The sequence below is a fragment of the Spermophilus citellus genome (assembly GCF_964194105.1).
Source record: "Spermophilus citellus genome assembly, chromosome: 8".
Lineage (NCBI taxonomy): Eukaryota > Metazoa > Chordata > Mammalia > Rodentia > Sciuridae > Spermophilus > Spermophilus citellus.
Genome location: NC_138189.1, coordinates 137,103,802 through 137,120,657, shown reverse-complemented (window position 1 = coordinate 137,120,657; position 16,856 = coordinate 137,103,802). Strand labels below are relative to the sequence as shown.

The 16,856-nt window shown below is 35.1% G+C and overlaps 1 protein-coding gene across 6 annotated transcripts in view; it reads right to left on the bottom strand.

Annotated features, from left to right (window-relative positions):
• The window catches only part of INPP4B (inositol polyphosphate-4-phosphatase type II B), a 777,385-nt gene that overhangs the window by 83,799 nt on the left and 676,730 nt on the right, over nucleotides 1–16,856 (bottom strand). For all 6 annotated transcript variants that reach the window (XM_081304010.1, XM_081304015.1, XM_081304012.1 and 3 more), the window contains 4 exons: nucleotides 16,107–16,230; nucleotides 13,551–13,668; nucleotides 8,611–8,751; nucleotides 4,816–4,913 (listed from right to left, as the gene is read on the bottom strand). In XM_081304010.1, coding sequence (XP_081160136.1) covers nucleotides 4,816–4,913; nucleotides 8,611–8,751; nucleotides 13,551–13,668; nucleotides 16,107–16,230 — 481 coding nt within the window. The remainder of the gene's footprint in view (nucleotides 1–4,815; nucleotides 4,914–8,610; nucleotides 8,752–13,550; nucleotides 13,669–16,106; nucleotides 16,231–16,856) is intronic.

Sequence of the window (16,856 nt, the reverse complement as noted above, 5' to 3'; positions counted from 1 at the left end):
CTTTCACAATGTCTGTTATCATTTTCTAGGCAGACTGTGGAGAAAACTGTTTAAATAATTCATCTAAAATTAATTATCCATAAACTACTAAATTTGCATTCTCTTTTCCTATTTTTGTAAATGGAATGAATGTACAGGATGTTTTATTTTTCCTAGTGCAGAAATGAAAGCTATGACAATGAGTAACCAGACCATGAATGTCAGAAACAATCAAGGAGAAAGTAAAACTCTTTGAACAATGGAAGCAAAAAACAATAAAATCAAATTATTCAGAAAAAGGATCAACACTCTAAAATAGCAATTATTTTTCTGAAATGAGGTTCAGAGTTAATGCAGATTATTCTTTGATGACACTGAGTCATTAAATTGTGTGCTACTAGGGGACAGGCCTATTCATCTTCATCATCCATAGTGATTGGCAGAGTTTTATACATAATATGATCTTCAACAGTACCTGCTCCATTGAATGTGAGACTTCCAGCAAAAATCACATACATCCAATGAAATACATGACAACATTCTACCCACTTGCATTGCAAACTAAGTTTTTCATTTTTTTCTAAAAAAGCATTTCATGTGAAATTCTTATTGCTATAATGGAGGAGATCCTATACACATAAAGAATTTTCAATTAATATAGAAATAATTTAGAATAGCTAAGAAAAGCCCTGCCTGGTTTTCCTTTGTAGTCAAAAGTGCTACACAATCCATTCTTATTGTTTGAATAAAGGAGTCAGTTAAGTGGTCAAGTTTTAATAAACCTATGTTATGATTCCAATCTCCCTCTGTTTTGGGTACTGGGCATTACTATTAGAGAAAGTGCTTAGATGTGAACAATTGACAGTTGGTCCTTCCAACCTTAAAGCAGAGAGAAAGAAGCATTGAATCTGCTCCTTTTACAAAAGCTCTGGATTATATGTGAGATGCGATAACCATCTTGAAACACGGAGCCTTTTTGTGCTGGTGATTTACAGAAGTGCTTTTCAGTTTACTTATAATGCAAAATTAAATGTCTTCTTCATTTTTTAGGGAGGGAAGAAAGGGGCTTGAAAGATGTCTGAAAGATGTCTCAGATCATCAAGCTCAATGGGAAGATCAGAGCAAATAGGAGAAGCACATGGAATACAGGCCCCATGGAATTTCCCAGTTGATCAAAGGGGCCAGTGAATATCATAGGTAGGGCCTGAGGGGAAGCAGCTCCCAGAGATCACTGTGCCTCAGAGTCAGTGCAGGGATGGCAGCTGTTGGAAAGCAGCATCACTAGAGAAAAAAAAAATTGTGAGGGAGAATTCACAGCACAGAAAAGGGGCCAGCAGAAGCAGTTCTATCTGGTGGCAATTTTAGATATGTATGACGTGCTTCACATCATTTTCAGGGAAGGAAATGCCCTCTCCTGGGATTCCTATGCTTGGTTTGCCTCTTTGTAACAGGGACATTCCATGAGATGTTTCTCGAGATCCCATGATTTCTCCAGGACAAAGATACAGGAGCTGCCCTGCTTTACCAAGCCTTCCCCTGATGATCTTTCCACAGCTGAGGGTGGAGGATAATAATAATATGAATTTGATTAAATACTTACTCTAATTGCATTGAACTTTTTAAATACATGAGTCACAAATTACTAGACAATGATGAACATATTGGAAGGTATATAATGACCAAGTTTCTTTCAACATCCCTCCCCCTATTACTAACTCCAAAGGTTCAAGTGTTCAGTAAACCTGATAACAGTCACAAAAATAAACCTGTCCCATGTTTGTAGACTGCTGAATTGAGACTGCCCATTAAATAAATATACTGCATATAATGGGAATAGAGAATATTTGGGAAAGAATATGATTTTAGTCCTGAAAATTTTTCTAAACAAAAGAATAAAAGATTCACAGGTGACTAATCCACAGTACATCATGTACATCCATAAAACTGGGGCCCTAATTACAATAAATATTTTCCATGAATGTATAATTTCATCAAAATGGACTCTGCTTTCACATGTAACTAAAAAGAGCAAATAAAAAAAGAGAAGAGCAAAAAGATGAAAGCCCTTTGGGAGTGAATATATTGGGATGGGATGTATCTTTATGTCTTGATATAAGAAAAGTAAGGGGCATCCCTTAAGGTTAAAAAAAAAGTCTTTGGAGAAAAAATTATTGTTTTTCCTCAAAAATTTATAGAATTCAACTATTTCATGCATAAATCATTTGAAAACCGGTTAATAAATTAATGGAAAGCACATTCATAATGGATTAATAAGTAAAAATAATTTATTAAGAGAATTAATCTATCTTAAATATTGACAGAAACTATCCATTGATTTTACTATGAGAGAAAACAATAAACTTTATGGATTGTGGATATGGCCCACTATAGTAGTTCCTTCCCTTTTAGCAAATGGCCTAACCTCTAATCTTTCTCTACTCACAAACTTTGTGGTTTTGTCCTCAAATGGAGTACAACTCAAATCGTGCTTTGGCCCGCAATGTTTCTAACTCAGGCCTAGCCCCCAGGTGTTAGCATAACTATACAAATGGGGTTTACACCCTGGTTCAGATGTACCACAGTCATGCTACAACTCCATTCTGCCGTGAATCTAAGATAGCTTTGTCTCAAAAATATAGGAAACAAAAAAGGAAAATCCAGTAATATTAAGACTCCTGCCTAAATAATGAAATGGCCATCCTGTATTCAAACAGTAAATTTTCAAGTTTCTAAAAACACTTGATTATACAGTCCGTGCTCCACATCCACAGGTTGGACATCTGTTTATTCAATCAGCCACCAAACATATTCAGAAAACTAAAACACTGCTAACTGATTCAAACTGTATTTGAACATGTACAGAATTTCTGTGTCATTATTTCCTATAAGCAATATGGCGTAACAACTATTTGCATAGCATTTAGGTTGTATGGCTTTTATAAATAATCTAGTGAGGATTTAAAGCATCCAGGAGTATGTACCCAGGGTTTTATGCAAATACTACACCATTTTTATAGAGTACTTCAGCATCCATAGATTTTTGTATCTGCAGGAGGTCCTGCAAACAATTCCTCATTGATACAAATGGACAACTATTTAATTGCTAATATATAAGGTTTCATCTCTCTAAATTTTTAATATTTACTTTTATGAAAAGTTTAATTTAAATTAAAAATAGAATTATTTTGTATTTCATCTCTCAGGCAATATTTCAGCAAGTACTTCTACATGATTCTTTTACAGGTGGTACAAGTGTTGTTCATGGACTTTAGCATATATTTTGAATGAGGATGATATATCAATGACCATTGATGGCTCTCAAGAATTGATGTGGATCAGGGAGCTGGAGTTGTAGCTCAGTGCTAGAGTGCTTGCTTAGAACATGTGAGGAACTGGGTTCCATCCTCAGCACCACTTAAAAATGAGTAGAATAAAGGTATTTTGCCCATCTATAGCTAAAAAAGAGAATTAATATGGGTCAGGAACCACTTGGAAAGATTATTAAAATATGGGTTCAGGGTAAGTTTAGTACATCTGCAGGGGGGCTTGAGAGTCTGCATTGCTGACAGGTCCCCAGGTCAGGCTGCTATTGCTAATCCAGGAACTACACATACATTTTAAGAACAAGATAAACAGAAATCAAGTTGATAAAAATTCTGAGATTTACTTCCAAATTACAAATAACTTATAAACAGACTGAAGACTCACCAACATCCAAGTTAGAGTCAACTCTTTTTTTTTATTAATGACCAAAGCAAAAGAGTTTTATACATAATACAGTAACTTTTCAGGTAATTAACAAATTTATAATTCAAAGTGTACTGGTAGCTAAAAAACCTCTACCTGCTTAATTTCATTTTGATAAAAAAACATTTGATGGAAAATAAAATAATATAAAAATTATAGTATGAAAACTACAAGTAAAACTTTTTGTTTGCACATGGGGGTGCATATGCCCACTGAAGAAATCTGATTCAACATTCATTGGGTTAATGAAAAGACCTTAACATTCTGCCACCTAATATTATCACAAAGTAAGTATAAGACTGTAAAGCAGTGAATAAATGGCTTGTGATTGGATGACAGCTAGATTTCAATTATAATTTTTGGTTAAAAATATTAAAACATTCCCTACTTTATTAAAATCTAGTTTATTATCATTGTGAATATCTCAATATCTCAGCTATTTATACTTATTTGCAAATAAACTCCAAAGACGTTCTTAATTCTCTGATGTTGGACTACTTAAGTGTTATGTACTTAACGGTGTAGGAAAAAGAGCTTCAGAATTAAACAATGGCCAAACCTTTTCCAAAGAAATGTAAAACACATTTCTATAAACTTGAATGCCTTAAGTTCTTCCTATAAAATGCTGCAATAAGTATATTCAGTAAATTGGCTCCTTCTTTTATGTTACTGGGCATTACATTGTGTAACTTGTGTTCTTTCTAATTTTCTCTTTATACAGTGTGTGGCGTGTCTGACGTTATCTTGCAAATTGGAGACTTAAGGATTTACTTAAGTGTTTATATGGTGAAGAATTATGCAAAAATTTTTATTAGGCTCAATAGAGGTTTCTAATGTTAAGTTCTAAACTTTAAATTTTTGTCATTTTCCAATGGCACTGAAGTTAATGTCCCTGCATGAGCTGTGGGACATATTCTAAAGTGCAATCAAGGTAATGAGGCAGGCGTCAGCCCGGCCACCTTGGCAATCAATCTTTTTGGTTCTCATAATCTCAAAATCATGCTCAACTCCCAGCCCATGCTTCTTTAGTCACTGAAGATTTATAATCAAGAAATTATTGTTATTGTTTTCTACAACTCATGTACTTACAATCAGGAGGCATCTTTTCCATAAATGTTGTATAATATTCTTTCAGAAGTTCAAAATTTTCATGGTTAATACTTTCTTGCAAAGAGACATCTCCAAACCTAAAAGTAGAAAAAAAGAAAGTAGTTATGGATTGTAAAAGAGCTCCAAAAGTTACATTTTTTAATCGTTGCTTTATAAATAGATGACAATAGTTTCCTAAGAGAGAGTCACTAATTTTTATAAGCTACATTTCAAAAATGTGATTTCAAACGTATTCTAGTCTCCACCGCCCTGATTCCACCAATCACTCTGACAACACCAAACTAGTCTCACATCATCGCCTGTGAACTTTGACTAAATATCACATGCAAACATAACCCCCTGTGCATGTAGAAAACTAGTATTCGGTGAATGTTTATTTTCCTTACCCTGCACCTCCTCTTCGGGGCTGCATCTCTGCATGCATAGAAAATCCTCCCTTCCTCCCTCCCTCCCTCCCTCCCTCTCTTTTTATCCATTCAATCTTCCTCATTACCCATGGCAGCTTGGGAATGCTTCAGAAGACCAGGACAGGGCACTGTGCTGCATGCAGTCTTGTACGCTGTCAACTGCCAGAGGAACATGTAGAGCCCTACACCCACAGAGAGGAGTTCACTTTTACAGATATTTTTTTTTTCCTGCTAAATTTTAAGACCAACCTTTCTGTACCAGGGCTCTTTTAGTCCTTCTTTAAGATAAACCTTTCTACTCATGTGTCTCTGACTGTCTTCTCTTTGACAATTTCCCAAGTTCAAAAGTCCACTTGTCTCTCTTTTATAAAAGGATGCTGTATAAATGGCTCCCAGTATGTATCTACATCCCAATCCATATTTCTAGATTGAAATTCTCAGTGTGAGTTGTGTCCCTCCTATACTGACTTCATGTGCAACATAACCCAAACCTGAATCCATTTCCTCTTATTGACTGTTTCTAGACCTATCCCCGATATTCTGTCATTAACTGAAGTTCAAAATCCAGGCACCATTTTGGATTTCATTTCGTTCCCCCATCCTACCCACTATTTATTGATACCACATGTCTGCTTTCCCTTCCTTTTTTTTTTTTACTGTCACTATATATTAGGTAATCACTCTCCTCAAGCCTCCCAAATGCTCCAGTGTTATACCTCCAGCCTCCTTCCCTTTTTGTCTATTATGTAGCATGACAAGATCATTCATTCATTCATTCATTCATTCATTCATTCAATAAATATTTGCTCAGTATCAGCTGTGGACCTGGCATTGCATTATACATAAACCAAATGCTGAAAGAATCAATATCACCCTATCAGTTCACTGAACTTCAATGCTTCTTTTCTCCCTGTAATGACAAAGTCTGGTCCCTTTGTTCAGGACTGAAGTCTCCACAAAAGCTATCAAACACACTCATGGGAGTGTAGTTACACCCTTCTCCCTTCTCAGCATTGTCTTAACACCTCTGAGACTGTTCACATGCTCTTCCTCCTCTGACTAGAATGTCTAACCTTCCTTGCTGGCTTGATTAATTCATATTCTTCAAAGCAGGGAAAAGCTCTTGTTTTCCAAGGGACCTTCCACATGGACTCATCTCCCATTTCTTTCCTACGCTATTTCTGTCCTTTCAACATCTTTGATGATTGCATAGGTCAAATGTAACATGGTGTTGGCTGACTCATCCTCCTTAATGTATTGTAGTTCATTCAGCACAGGTATCACATCCCACGTTTCCTATCTCCCTCTGTCCCATAGCTGGACATGGCAGTGCCTGGCAGAGCCAATGTTTAATATCTGTATGAACTGAACTTGGAGAATATGAATATAGTCATAGGAAAAGAGTTTTCCAGACTGAAAATACACTTTTCTAACTTTTTAAGATACCAGAGTGAACTGGTGTTTTTAACAGCATCCTCATGGAAGTAAGATTAGTAAAATCCATGTGCTGAAACCCTAACCCTAGTTTTGTTGTATTTAGTAATGGGGCCCCCTCTGAGTAAGTGAGTTGGGTTGATTGAGGTTATGGGGATAGGCTCTGATCCTGGACATTACAAGAAGTGACACCAGAGAGCTCTGCACTATCTACACAAAGAAGAGGCCATGTGAGCACACAGGGGAACGTGATCAGACATCTGCCCTCACAAGAGACCAATGCAGCTGGGTCCTGGCTCTTAGATTTCCCAGTCTCCTGAAGTTTGAGCAACTATTTTTTTTATCTTTAAGTTTTACCTTGTCTATGAGTTAATTCAAACCCCAAATATACCATATTCTAGTGTACCAAAAAAGTTTTGCTATATCAAAAAGACACTATTTATCAGGCTGGTTATTTTTGTCCCAAGTTGTGTGAGTTATGTTCAGGAATATCATTTGCCACAGACACTGCTTTTGATATGAGGAAAAAGATTATACACAAACACACACAAACACACAATACAATCAAACTTTTATACTGATTTTAAAAAGTGTTTAATTATCAAAGAAAACTTCATGTACAATACTCTGCATACAACTATATTTTGATATATAAGTACTGTAAGAAAAGAGACTAACAGCTTCCACATGGATTGAAATCAAACATAAAATACAAAGCTTCATCATCTACTTGTTAACTGCCAAACGAGAATTATGAAAACCTATGTTTTCCAGGAAACATCTTGTGGGTAAGAGGGAGAAGCAAAGAGAGAGTCTGAAAATAATAGCTAACAAGAGCATGTTAAGCATCATTGAAATTCAAGAGAACTACAATTATAGCAGAAATGTTAGTTTAGTAAAAGACAGTAATGAAGATCTAAAATATATTTAACAAGTCATAGCAAGTAATATGCCACACACTTTAAAACAGTTACTTATGGGGAGTTAAGAAATCATTTTAAATACCAAAGACTCTCAGACTGTCCAAAGTTTACCTGTCAGAGACTTCTCCAGCCAGGCCTTTCTTTTTTTTTTTTCTTTTCTTTTTTTTTTTTTGGTATCAGGGTTTGAACACAAGAGGACAACTGAGCCACATCCAGACCTCTCTTTTTTTTTTTTTTTTTTTTTTTTTGTATTTTACATAGAGACAGGGTCTCATTGAGTTGCTTAGGGCCTTGCTAAGTTGCTGAGGCTGGCTTTGAATTTTCGCTCCTTCTGTTTTAGCTTCCCAAGATGCTGGGATTACAAGTGTGAGCTACCACATCTGGCTTAAACAAGATGATCACTTCTTTCTCTAAAATTTTTTTACACCTGTGTTCTGTAAACTTTTATCCACAGTTTCTATAATCTTTATATGTAAATTAGGTGAAGAAGTTAAGTTTTCTGCTCCGAAAGAATAAGTGTTTTTTGACAATGCCTCATGGAATTGCATAAAGTCATTTACTATTTGAGGAAGTCATTATTAAAAGACATGTTAACATTATCCTACTTTAGTTATAATAATACATAAAACAAGGAAAAAAAACAGGCCGTGTTCATAAATTTTAACACATATAACTGGATTACAATGTTAATATATATATGAACATAAAAAATTCTCAAATTTAGTATACACATTGTACTTGCAAGTGTAAAAAAAAGTTGATCCATGTGACTACTTTGGTATTAGCCTTGACATGTGCCCCAATTTTTTAAATTTAAATTTAAATTTGGGCCAGATTTCCTTGAATATGAATATTTTACCTTGCTATATCAATTAACTTGGAATTAATAAAATGGAGAATGGTACCAATAAATATATCTAAATCCTATAAGCAGAATCATGTGGGATTTTCCCTCATAGCCTAAAAAGGAAAAAAGAACAACTAAAATCAACCTTGTACCTGAAGCTTACCTCTCAGCAAGAGTTTGTTGTTCATTGATCCCAACATTAAAAAGTACTGGATGCACATGGAGTAACTGTCCTTCTTTAATCTGTGCAGGTAGCGACTCAAACATTCCAGTTGGAAGCTTGACCTCTACCACATAGTGTTCACTGCAGAAGGAAAGGACAGGGAGGAAGCATGGCTTATTTCATGTTTCAGATCATTGTAGATTCATTGGAATGTAGCCTGGATTTAGGGTTTTGTCTGCTTATTTTCTATTGTTCATTCAAGAAGCCTTCCTTCATATCCTTACCAAATTGCTTGGCACAGAGAATTGCAAATATTTGTTTCCATGTTTGATTTCTCTACATTACTCTGAGCTCCATCAGGAAAGGAAGAATATTTAGTTTATTTTTTAACCCCCAGGGCTATGTGCTTAGATATGGTCATGGTATTTGTTTTCTTGAGTTATTTTTAAAATCTCATCAGTTCCCAAAATAAAGTAATTGAACTATGGATATTGGATATTTTCAGCATAGTTTAGTCTGATGAACCAAATCATTTATAATTTTTTGGCACAGCTCAATCATGATTATTATTGATAAATCCTGTTCGTGATAGCCTAGTGGAAATGAAATGGTTTAATTATTTAAGGTGTAACCTTTGAGAGTCTTGATCATTTTGCAACATTCACATACCACAGGCATATTTTCATTGGAAATCTTTATTAAACATTATCACTATGGAAATCAGTATGGAGGGTCCTCAAAACACTAGGAATAGAACTATCACAATAACCCATTATACCACTCCTTGATATTTATCCTGAAGAATTAAAGTCATTATACTGTAGTGATACATGCATATCCATATTGTAACACAATTCATAATAGTTAAACTATGAAACTAGCCTAGGTGTCGGTCAGTGGATGAATGGATAAAAAAAAACGTGGTATATGTACACAATGAAGTTTTATTCAGCCATAAAAAGACTGAAAAGATTGAAATTATGTCATTTTCAGGAAAATGGATGAAACTTGAGGACATTATATTAGGTGAAATAAGACAAACTCTGCAAGTCAAGGATTGCATGTTTTCTATCATATGTGGAGCTTAGAGAGAATAAAGACAAAGAAAGATGGGAGGGAAATTTTCATGAAAATTGAAGGGAGATCAGTAGAACAGAGGAAAGGGACCAGGATGAGGGAGAAGAGGAGAGGAGGGAAAGGGGAAATACTGGGGAATGATATTGGCCAAATCATGTTGTTATATTGTGTGCAGGTACAAATATGTAACAATGAATCCCAATATTACTTACAACTATAGTACATCAATAAAACGTTTTTTTAAAAATAACCTTTAATGTTTAAAGTTGAAAATTTAAATCATTATTCATAAAATATGCTCAGCAAGAGTAGTTCCTCGCATACTTTGAAGTTTGTTGTCTTCTGATATAGCGTGAATTTCGAGTGGAAATGTAAAGACTTTCTAGCTATGGAAGAGAATTGGGAATCACCATCAATCGAGCAAATATGGATGTTAACATTACCTTCAGATGGATGGACACATTATTGCTCTTTGTTTAATTGCTTCCAGCCCTCCTTAGAATAGCCTGGCTAACAGAGGGATGGGGTTTATTTCAAATCTTCCAAGAATATTTAAGCATCAATGAGACAGTACACATGTGCAAGTTGCTCTGAAGGTGACACGCTTTATGTAAATTTTCTGTGATAACTTTGTATTAGCTTAAGATACAATTGACATAAATGCATACATTTAATAACATAATCCAGAGCTTTAACAGGTTTACTGAGTTGTACAACCATAACCATAATCCAGTTTTAGAACATTTCCATCACCTTAAATGGATCTTTCATGCCTGTCAATCCCCCCTGACTGCCAGCCTCAGGAAGTCTCTACAGAGTTTATTTTTCTACATATTTCCTATGAATAGTTTCATACAATGGGTAGACTTTTCCATCTGGCTTTTTCACTTAGCATAATGTTTTTGATGTTACCCACATCATAGTGTACACCAGCAGTTTGTTTCTTATTATTAAATAGCATTCTACTTTATAGATACACTATAACACAATGTGCCGATGTTGTCATTAGTTGATGGAAATTTGGGATATTTTCATGATTTGGGCTATTAGGAATAATGCAGCTGTGAACATTCCAGCAAAATTTTTTTTTGTTTGAATAAAAACTTTGTCTTCTTATGGGTATATACACCTACGAGTTCATACTTAACTCTGCGAGAAACTGCTTATTTCCAAAGTGGTGTACCGTTTTACATTTCCACCAATAATGTATGAACGTTCTAGGTTTTACATGTCTTTATCAACACCTGTTATTATCTGGCTTTTCGATTATGATGATTCTAGTGTGAGTAAACTGGTAACTAACTGTGGTTTTAATTTCATTCTCCTAATGATTAATGATGTTAAGTATGTTTTCATGTGCTACAAACCATTCATAAAATGTATTTGATGAAATATCTATTCAAATTTTTGCCCATTTTAAAATTAGGGTTTCTTTTCTTTCATTTTTATTGAGATACAAGCTATCCCTAAATATTTTGGGAACAAGTTCTTTTCAAATATATGATTTTCATTTTTTTCAGTGGGTGACTTGTATTTTCATTCACTTAATGATATCTTTCATGCTTCAAAGATATCATTAAGATATCATTTTGATAAAGATATCATTTTGATAAAGTCCTATTATCTGTTTGTTCTTTGATGCACCTTGATTTTTGTGTCTAAAGAACTCATTAGTAAGCCAACTTACAAATATTTTCTCCTAGAAGTTTCATGGTTTTAGCTTATATTTTTAGATCTACATGGGTTAATTTTTGTATGTGGGTTCAAATTCTTGTGTTTGCATATAGATAACCAATTGCTACAGTATCGTTTTTGAAAAGATTCTACACTCACCATTAAGTTATATTTCTTGAAAATCAATTGACTCTAAATATGAGAGTTTATTTTTGAACTCCAAATTCTGTTCTGATAACCTATGTATACAGATAGACCAGAACTATACTGTCTCGATTATTATAGTGTTATTGAAAATTTTGAAACCAGAAAATATAAATCCTCCATACAAATTTTGAGGAGTATTCTGGGTCATTTTCTTTTACATAAAATTTTAAATCTGCCAATTTCTGTAAAAAAAGACTCCTGAGATTTAGACAGAAATTATACTAAATCTATATAGATCCAAATGCCATCTAAACAATATTGAGTCTTCCAAACATTGAGCACAGACTGTCTCTCCATTATAACTGTATCATATTAATTTCTCTCAGTAATTATTTTGTGTGTTTCGTAAACACTTCCTAGATAAACCTGTTTAATTGATTCCTATTTATTTTTTATGATTCTACTGTGAATGGAACTGTCTAAATCACTGTTGTTTCTAACAGTTTTCAAGACTGTGCTTTTTCCTGTTCTCCAGTGCAAATGAAGTCATTGCCCAGGACTGTGAAGCCGCAAAGGTTAGTGAATGGGCTTTGTCCTGGTGAAACTGAGACAGGGCAGTTCTGCCTGGTGGGAGCAGCTCTCAGGAAAAGCACCACAGATCCCCACTGCTTCTGTCCATTATTTCCTACCTTTTCACGAATAACTGTTTCTAAAATTGTTGTATGCCTTTGATGGAGTCCCTTAGTCCTAACATGGTGGTTTGAGATGACTCCTCCCAACTGCAGGATTTGCCAAGCTACCCATGCTGTCATTGGGTGGGGGGCGGGGGGGAGGCTGCTCCCATCTTTGTGACAACTTGAGAACTTAGATACTGCTTGAGGAGTGTCCTCAGAAAAAGCCCTCTGCTCTTCATCTGCAAACTCCCTGGTAAGCGTCCCTTATAAATTGTGAGAAAAGTAGCACCTTCTCACTTTTGACAGTAAACTTCACAGTAATATACAGAGCTGTACTATTTCCAAGTGTGTATATGGGCAATTTTATTCCTTTTTCTTCCAATGAATAGCAAATGAAGCATTAATCTCCAAATGAGATTTTTAGTTTTATGAAGATGAGGATTGGCTTTTTTATTTTCCTCTCTCTTTATGTGTAAGAAATAGTTACCTATCTTCGAACTGTGTGACTCTTGGCACCCTTCAAATAAACTTTAAATATCACATGTTTACCGTAGACAGGAAGACAAATGTATTTTGTATTAATTTTAGACATTGCCTCCTCTTCATTTTTCTCTAGCATGAAAAGTTTTCTTCCTTTTGTACATTCACGTTTTCATTATGACCAAAGAATATTTCAATCTTTAAATAAACTCATGCAGCACTTAAAACTGCTAACAGTAGAATAGTTGAAGGTTGAAGGAATTCTGATTGCAACAACTTACTATGGGATAGAAGTCTTCTAGTAGAGGTCTATTTTACACACAATCATTTTTCTTAATTATTTCTGATATTTCGCCCATCATATACTGACCTTCAAAGCTATATATTTAAAACGCTTCTCGGAAATTTCACAGCCTGAGAATGAATTGTCAAAAATAATTAAGAAAAATGGTGGTATATGCCCCTGACATAGGAATATATCTTTCCTAAAAATGTTGCTGCTTTTAACTGAATTTAATTTAAAGTCATCTCAAGAATTATGGAGCTATTAACTGAACGATTCCCGCAAAAGTAAAAACATCCAGAGCTTTAGACTAGATAGCTATAAAGAGAAAATGTTCTTCTCATGCACACTATTATTTTAAATTTCTCATATTTCATAGAGAAGCATTACCAGACTCACCTGACTACAATTTACAAACATTTAAGGCTCTAGAAGATTTTCAAGATCTTGCCCTGTCGCATCATATGTATTTACTTTTCACCAAAAAGGAAAAGAGAACAAAAGAAAACAACTCAAGCCAAATCTGAATTCTCCAAGGCTCCTTTTCCAGGAATAAATACAACATCCCAAACAAAGCACAGTCTGTAAGAAACGGTCACACTCACCGTCTTCCTGTTATAACTGGCAAGACATCATTGGATTTGGCTTCTATTATTTTAAATGCTACTTTCTTCAAGTCGGAAATGCCAACAGCCATGTCCTCTAGCATTCCAATTTCATCACCTAAACAAAGAAAAAGGAGCCTCTTTACAAACATACTTATAAAGAAAAGGTCACGAGCTACTACCCCTTCTTGCTGGAATTTGTTCTAATATTTTAGTGAAAGGGTTTTTGAAGGTGGCATATTTATTCCACGTACTGTTCCTCAAAGGCTGAAGGTTTTCATCAGAGAAATAAGAACCTTTTCAATGGACTTTCTGGAAGCCCATGTTCCCCTTGAGGGAAGAAGAATGCACGCTTTTTTTTTTCCCAGTTCTTTTTCTGTTTTTTTTTTTTTTATTGGTTGTTCACAACATTACAAAGCTCTTGACATATCATATTTCATACATTAGATTGAAGTGGGTTATGAACCCCCAATTTTACCCCAAATGCAGATTGCAGAATGACGTCGGTTACACATCCACAATTTTACATAATGCCCTATTAGTAATTGTTGTATTCTGCTACCTTTCCTATCCCCTACTATCCAACCTCCCCTTCCCTCACATCTTCTCTCTCTACCCCATCTACTGTAATTCATTTCTCTCCTTGTTTATTTTCCCATTCCCCTCACAACCTCTTATATGTAATTTTGTATAGCAATGAGGGTCTCCCTTCATTTCCATGCAATTTCCCTTTTCTCTTCTTTCCCTCCCATCTCATGTCTCTGTTTAAATTAATCTTTTCTTCCTGCTCTTCCTCCCTACTCTGTTCATAGTTGCTCTCATTATATCAAAGAAGACATTTGGTATTTGTTTTTTAGGGATTGGCTAGCTTCACTAAGCATAATCTGCTCTAGTGCCATCCATTTCCCTGCAAATTCCATGATTTTGTCATTTTTTAGTGCTGCGTAATATTCCATAGTGTATAAATGCCACATTTTTTTATCCATTCATCTATTGAATGGCATCTGGGTTGGTTCCACAGTCTAGCTATTGTGAATTGTGCTGCTATGAACATCGATGTGGCAGTATCCCTGTAGCATGCTCTTTTAAGGTTTTCAGGGAATAGTCCAAGAAGGGCAATAGCAGGGTCAAATGGTGGTTCCATTGCCAGCTTTCCCAGGAATCTCCAAACTGCTTTCCAAATTGGCCGCACCAATTTGCAGTCCCACCAGCAATGTACAAGTGTACCCTTTTCTCCACATCCTCGCCAGCACTTGTTGTTGTTTGACTTCATAGTGGCTGCCAATCTTACTGGAGTGAGATGGTATCTTAGGGTGGTTTTGATTTGCATTTCTCTGACTGCTATAGATGGTGAGCATTTTTTCATGTACTTGTTGATTGATTGTATATCCTCCTCTGAGAAGTGTCTGTTCAGGTCCTTGGCCCATTTGTTGATTGGGTTATTTGTTATCTTATTGTCTAATTTTTTGAGTTCTTTGTATACTCTGGATATTAGGGCTCTATCTGAAGTGTGAGGAGTAAAAATTTGTTCCCAGGATGTGGGCTCCCTATTTGCCTCTCTTATTGTTTCTCTTGCTGAGAAAAAACTTTTTAGTTTAAGTAAGTCCCATTTGTTGATTCTTGTTGTTAACTCTTGTGCTATGGGTGTCCTATTAAGGAATTTGGAGCCCGACCCCACAATATGTAGATCGGAGCCAACTTTTTCTTCTATTAGACGCAGAGAATGCACGCTTTTTTTCAGAGGCTACAGAGAGATTTTAAAACCTTTATAAAACAAACTATCATTTGGACATCTTTTTATCGACAGGACTGATACCTGATTTCTATCCACAGAGATGACTGAATTGACCACCACTGCCCGAGGCCCCTGGTGGCTTTGTATCTACATACACAAACTAAGAAAGTCTGAGAAAGAGATAGTTAAGTAGGATTCTGGATCATCTCTATCCAATAGAAACAGAATATGCACTATGTATATTATTATACATTTTCTGTCAGTCATATTTATAAATAAGACAAAAAAGTAACAGTAATTTTAATAATATGTTATTGAACCCAATATAGCCAAAAGATCATTTTAACTGAAAATCAATGTAGAATTTTTAATAACTATATAAAATTTCCTTTTTTTAAAACTAATCTTTGAAATTGGGATGCACATCTAGAATATATTGATTTGGAGTAGGCCTATTTCAAGGGCTCCATATCCATTGGAGACTCTAGTAATGAATAGTGTAGTTCTAGATATTGCAGCATTAGGATTTTCAAATCCACTGATTGAAAGTATGTTGGCAAAGTATGTTATATTAAAAAAAAAAAAGCCAGAAGGCTTCTCAGGAGTCTACTTTGAAATAATCTATAATTCTATTTTCAAAACATAATGGGATGTCAAAGTAAGTTACAAGGTGAAAGAATGTAAAAACCAGAAATTACATTATTTCTGTAATACTTGGCACAATAAAGATTTACTTCTTATTTTTATACTTCTCTGAAAAGTTGATGTACTAAATATCATGGATAGGGATGTGATGGTAACATGTACTAAACAGTACTCACTGTATGTGCTCAGCAGTCCTTCATATTGTACTATCAATCCCACTGTATGAAGCTGCTGCAAGAAGTTGGGGTCGTGCAAACTCGTGTGTAATTTGATGACAAAACCACAAACCAATCCAGCAAGCTAAAATAAAAAAAATCATTGAAGAAATTTACTGGGGTCAGCAATCTTATTAGTTCAATTTTAAAATAGTTTAGACTTTTAAGACATCACAGATTTAATTAAAAATTCTAACAAATCCTAATAAAGTTACTAGTCTTCATACATAGATACATAATAAAATAAGTTGGCAGTCTTTGATCTAGCAAGGCTCTGTATGAAAGTCTTGGGGAAGATAGTATTACAAAAGGGTAAGTACATGGCTTTTGGAGTTTGAGTTTGTTTTCAAATGTATGTATATGATTTCTACCAAGAAAACCACAAAAAGTTACTTAGCACTTCCAAACGGAATTAATTATTATTTGTACATGCAGAATAGAGGCAATTATTTTACAGAGTCATTGAAAGGACACAATAAAGAACTATATAGGGAGTAGGGCATAATTCCTGACGTGTGGTTAGCACCATTGGCTGTGCACCAGCCACGAGATAGCTTAATGGTGGACAGACACAGGTTGGTTAAAATTCTCCCATTGAATGGAATGCTTAAAAGGAGGCCTTTTGTCTCCTTCCCTGCATGTTTTCTGTTTATAAGACTCAACCCTGGGGGTGGAGGCAGGTGGAAAAAAGGATGGCACCAGCATGAGGTG